The sequence below is a fragment of the Suricata suricatta genome, chromosome 12 (assembly GCF_006229205.1).
Source record: "Suricata suricatta isolate VVHF042 chromosome 12, meerkat_22Aug2017_6uvM2_HiC, whole genome shotgun sequence".
Classification (NCBI taxonomy): Eukaryota; Metazoa; Chordata; class Mammalia; order Carnivora; family Herpestidae; genus Suricata; species Suricata suricatta.
In genome coordinates this window covers 11,943,416-11,947,480 of record NC_043711.1, presented here as the reverse complement: position 1 = coordinate 11,947,480, position 4,065 = coordinate 11,943,416, and the positions used below count along the sequence as shown (strand labels likewise).

At 56.5% G+C, this 4,065-nt stretch overlaps 1 protein-coding gene across 1 annotated transcript in view; it reads right to left on the bottom strand.

The window, feature by feature from the left end:
* Nucleotides 1-2,562: 2,562 nt before the first annotated feature.
* Nucleotides 2,563-4,065, bottom strand: part of RAB8A (RAB8A, member RAS oncogene family) — a 16,045-nt gene continuing 14,542 nt past the window's right edge. The window contains exon 8 of the mRNA XM_029917351.1: nucleotides 2,563-3,940. Coding sequence (XP_029773211.1) covers nucleotides 3,848-3,940 — 93 coding nt within the window. The 3' untranslated portion in view covers nucleotides 2,563-3,847. The remainder of the gene's footprint in view (nucleotides 3,941-4,065) is intronic.

Below are 4,065 nucleotides of genomic sequence, written 5' to 3'. Positions count from 1 at the left end.
GGGGGGGAAGGGCACACACCTGCCCTAGACACCCTGTCACTTAAAAAGCCTGGCCACGGGGGGTCTCACTGGCATGAAGTTCAGTCTCCAGAAACGTAGGGGTCTCAGGCCACTTCTGGCCTGGCTGCCTGAGGCCTCACCAGAGAAAGCTCCATCCTGATTCCCCTGACCGGCTTGGGGTGGTCTCATACAGACTAAAGGCCTCCCCTGAGGATGTCACAGCAGAATCATCCCCCGGCCCCTGGTGATCACAGTCCTCGAAACTGTGAACGGGCAGGGCAGGTGGCCCCTGGGGGGACTTCCAGGAAAGGACCAGCCAGGAGATATGGAGCTGGGAGTCCAAGGCCCCTTCCCCTCTTGGGTCAGATTCTGGGCTTTTCACCAGAGGCCCCAGCTGGTGAGTAGGACTCTGATGGCCCCATGTGGGGTGGCTCTCTGGGTAGGGACCACAGTGCCTTCTCAGCCCTGGGGACAGGCAGGGGTGGGACAGCCAGGCTCTGCCAATGCTGAGTGTTTCCAACTGTTTCTATTCGTTCTACAATGCTTCCATTCTATTTGTGAATTCATTCTCTCCACAAACACTGGCTGAACCCCAACTGTGGGCATCATGCTAGATGTGAAAGATGGAGAAGACAAGACAGGCACTGTCCCGGCCCTGCTGGAGCCCACTGTCCATGAGGAGATGGTTGTTGCCGAAGTCCACATGCAGGCAAGGCCTGCACAAGTGGGAACAGCAAGGGCAAAGGCACTGTGGTAGGAAGAAACCCGGCATGCCCACGGAACGGACAACAGCTGATGGGTCCAAAGGGCGGACATAATGCCCATAATGCCCATCAGCCAATGAATAGATTAAAAATGTGGTCCATCCTTTCAGCGGACTATTATTCAGCCATGCAAAGCAGTCTTCACAGATGCGATATGATGGATCTAGAAAGCTATGCCGAGTGAAAGCCACATAGTGTATGATTCCATTTACATGAAATGTCCAGAACAGGCAAATCCAGAGACAGAAAGAAGACTGATGGTGGCCAGAAGGCTGGAGGAGGGGGTCTGGAGAGTGATAGCTCATGGGGACCGGGTGAGAGAATGTTCTAAAACGGACCGAGGTTGACGATTGCACATCTCTGTAAATACACTGAGGGCTACCAGATTGCCCTTCGGCAGGTGGGCGGATGGGTGTGTGGATTAGGTCTCGATAAAGCTGTTATTAAAACAAAAGGCGGGGGGGGGGGGCGCCTGGGTGACTCAGTTGTTTGAGTGTCTGGCTTCGGCTCAGGTCATGATCTCACGGTTGGTGGGTTTGAGCCCCACATCGGGCTCTGTGCTGACAGCTTAGAGCCTGGAGCTTGCTTTGGATTCTGTATGTGTCTCTCTCTCTCTGACCCTACCCTGCTCACACTCTCTGTCTCTCAAAAATTAATAAAATGTTAAAAAAAAAAAAGCCAAGGGGTCATCTCTTTCTGCCTGGTGCTGCACCAAAGCCCCTCTCTGAGCAGAAGGCCACATCTAGGGCAGGACGGAGGCTCTGGGACCCCGGCCTGACTCGGTTGGGGGCAGCAGGTGCAGAGTTGAAGCATCTTGAGGTTGAACACTTACAGCTCAGAGCCGCAAGCTATTTACGTGACTTGTGCCCCGTTAAGAGACAAGATGTGAAAAAGAGAAGTGGGTTCTGCTCTTGGGAACAAGACAAACAGTGATGCTAATAATAACGATGGTGAGCACGGCATTGACAGCAGCTGATCGCTCAGTGCAGACGTGTCTGTCCCGGACTGAGGTGCGCCAGCCTCCTGTCCTCGGTCGCCATCCTTGGGGCTGGGAACCACCATCGTGCCCCTGACAAATGGAGGGACTGAGGCTCAGCCCGGGGCTGTGCTGGGGTGAGGAAAGAGGCTTGGCAAGACGGGTGCCAGTAGGGAACGAGACGAGGACCTCAGGGGGCGTGGTGGGGTCTGACGTCAAGCAAGCAGGTGACCACAGGGGATGCGGTGTTCCGGGCGTCCGCACACCTGCTTCCCTGTGGCATGGGGGCAGGGCTGGGGTCAGAGCGCTCCTATCATGGTGTCACCTCCTCAGAGCTACTTGGATCTTGTCTAGACCTGGGGAAGGAACGAACCTGGCACACTGGAGGTGCAGACAAGAGCCGCGGTATGCAAGCCGTGGAAAGGGTCCAGGGGCCCCTGCCGGCCACGCCTGTGCTTTAAAAACTTTTTAAAGTTTATTTACTGATTTTGAGAGGGAGAGAGCAGAGGAGAGGCAGAGAGGGAGAGTGAGAATCCCAAGCCGGCTCCGCGCCGTCAGTGCAGAGCCTGATTTGGGGCTTGATCTCACAAACCAGGGGATGATGACCTGAGCCGAGAAAAAGAGTCGGGGCGGTAAACCGCATGAGCCACCCAGGCAGCGCTCACCCCAGGCCGGAGGACCCTCGACCCAACACCTGGCCACTCTGTGTGTCCATGGGGAATGTGTGGACATAAAAATCTGTTAACTCTGATCCTGTCCAATCTATAATTTTACAGGTGAAATTAAAACTAAGAACTAAGATAAGCTGTAAAAGAAAATCCGTTAACTTTAAAATGAGCTTTAATTTGTTTGCCTTAAGTGCATTTATCGATGTAAACAGAGCATGTTAAAAGACTTGAGGGGAGAGCAGACCATTGCTGGTATGTTGGTTTTAATTCAAAAAAGAAGGAACTACAATGCCAATGGCTTAGACTTGGACTTGGGGTTGGGGGGGGGAGCGGGGGTAGAAGGAATAGAAAAGACAAAGGCTCCCGGCGGCGCCTCTCCGACCTGGCTCCCTGGTCCCGCCGCACAGTCTCTCCAGGAGGGCAGAGCTGTCACAACGGAACCTGGTGGCAGCACTGCAAAACCAGCTCTGACTGCTCTGTGGTCAGTCTGCGCCTGGCGCCTTGGCCTGCGGCGAGCGCTGCCTCACGCTCTCGGCCACGTCCGGCCAGAGGTGCGCACGCGCCCCCACGCACCTGGTCTGCCGCTGGGAACCAAAGACAGAATCGCTTCATGGCACTACAGATCTGGAAAAATAAAAATCTCAGCTAGAAAGAACGTCCGATTTGGAGACCGCGGGAGGGAAGAGGAGAGGGGGGCTGCCCAGGGGCCCAGAGGGAGACGCCTCAGTCGCCGGCGGACCGTGTGTGGGTGGCTGCGTCTCCAGGGTCGCCTGTGGCACGCGTGGCGTCCCCTTGGTGCTCAGGCCCGAGGCCTGGCTGGACTCCAGACCAGCACCTGCCCGGGAAACAGGAAGGGCCACCCCGTGCTTCTTTCCTCAGGATTTCCGTAATTTGTGCTTCCCTTTGGTTTGGCTTGACAGTTCAGAAGAGAAAGAGGGGAGAAGAGAATGGTTTTGTCACTTGTTCAAAACTGACAGAAGAGGAGAAAGTAGGCGTCAGAGGTGCTGGGCGGATGCTCCGTGGGCCCGGCGTGCGTCGCCTCGCTCGGGGTGTGGAGCCCAGAACTCCTGGAACCGTCACTGGGCTCCGGGGGCCCGGCTTCCGTGGTGGGGCTGCGGACGGGCTCTCTGGGGGGCCGCCGTGTTGGCCGATGTTGGCGGTCACGTCTCGGCTCCATCCTTCTCTCTGGTCACGTGGGGAGAGGGCCCGTTCAGCAGACAAGAAAGATAGCAAATTCTTAACTTATTCCATCTCCAGAGTTGAAAGAGATCAGACAGTTACTAAAATCAACAATTTCTCAACTGTGTCTGGTGGCCAGGGGCCCAGTGGCCGCGGCATGGCAGGGAGTGTTGGGGGGAGGGCCCCGGCCGAGCGAGGGGCTCGCTCAGGACAGGCACAGTCAGCTCAGCGGAGCGAGGCCCAGCGTAAGGCAGTGCTCCTCACAGAAGAACGCATCGGAAAAAGCTGCTCCTCCTCTGCTGGTCCGGGGTGATTTTGACCCCCTGGCTGCTCCCTTGGGGGCTGTTGCCCTCCTGAAATTGCAAAGGGTTTTGCGAGGTCACGACTGGGCATCGGCACGATGTCTCTTAACCAACCGGCCAACTACCCAGCGGACCACCCACCCACCCATCTGCCGGGATCCAGATGGTCCACCCCC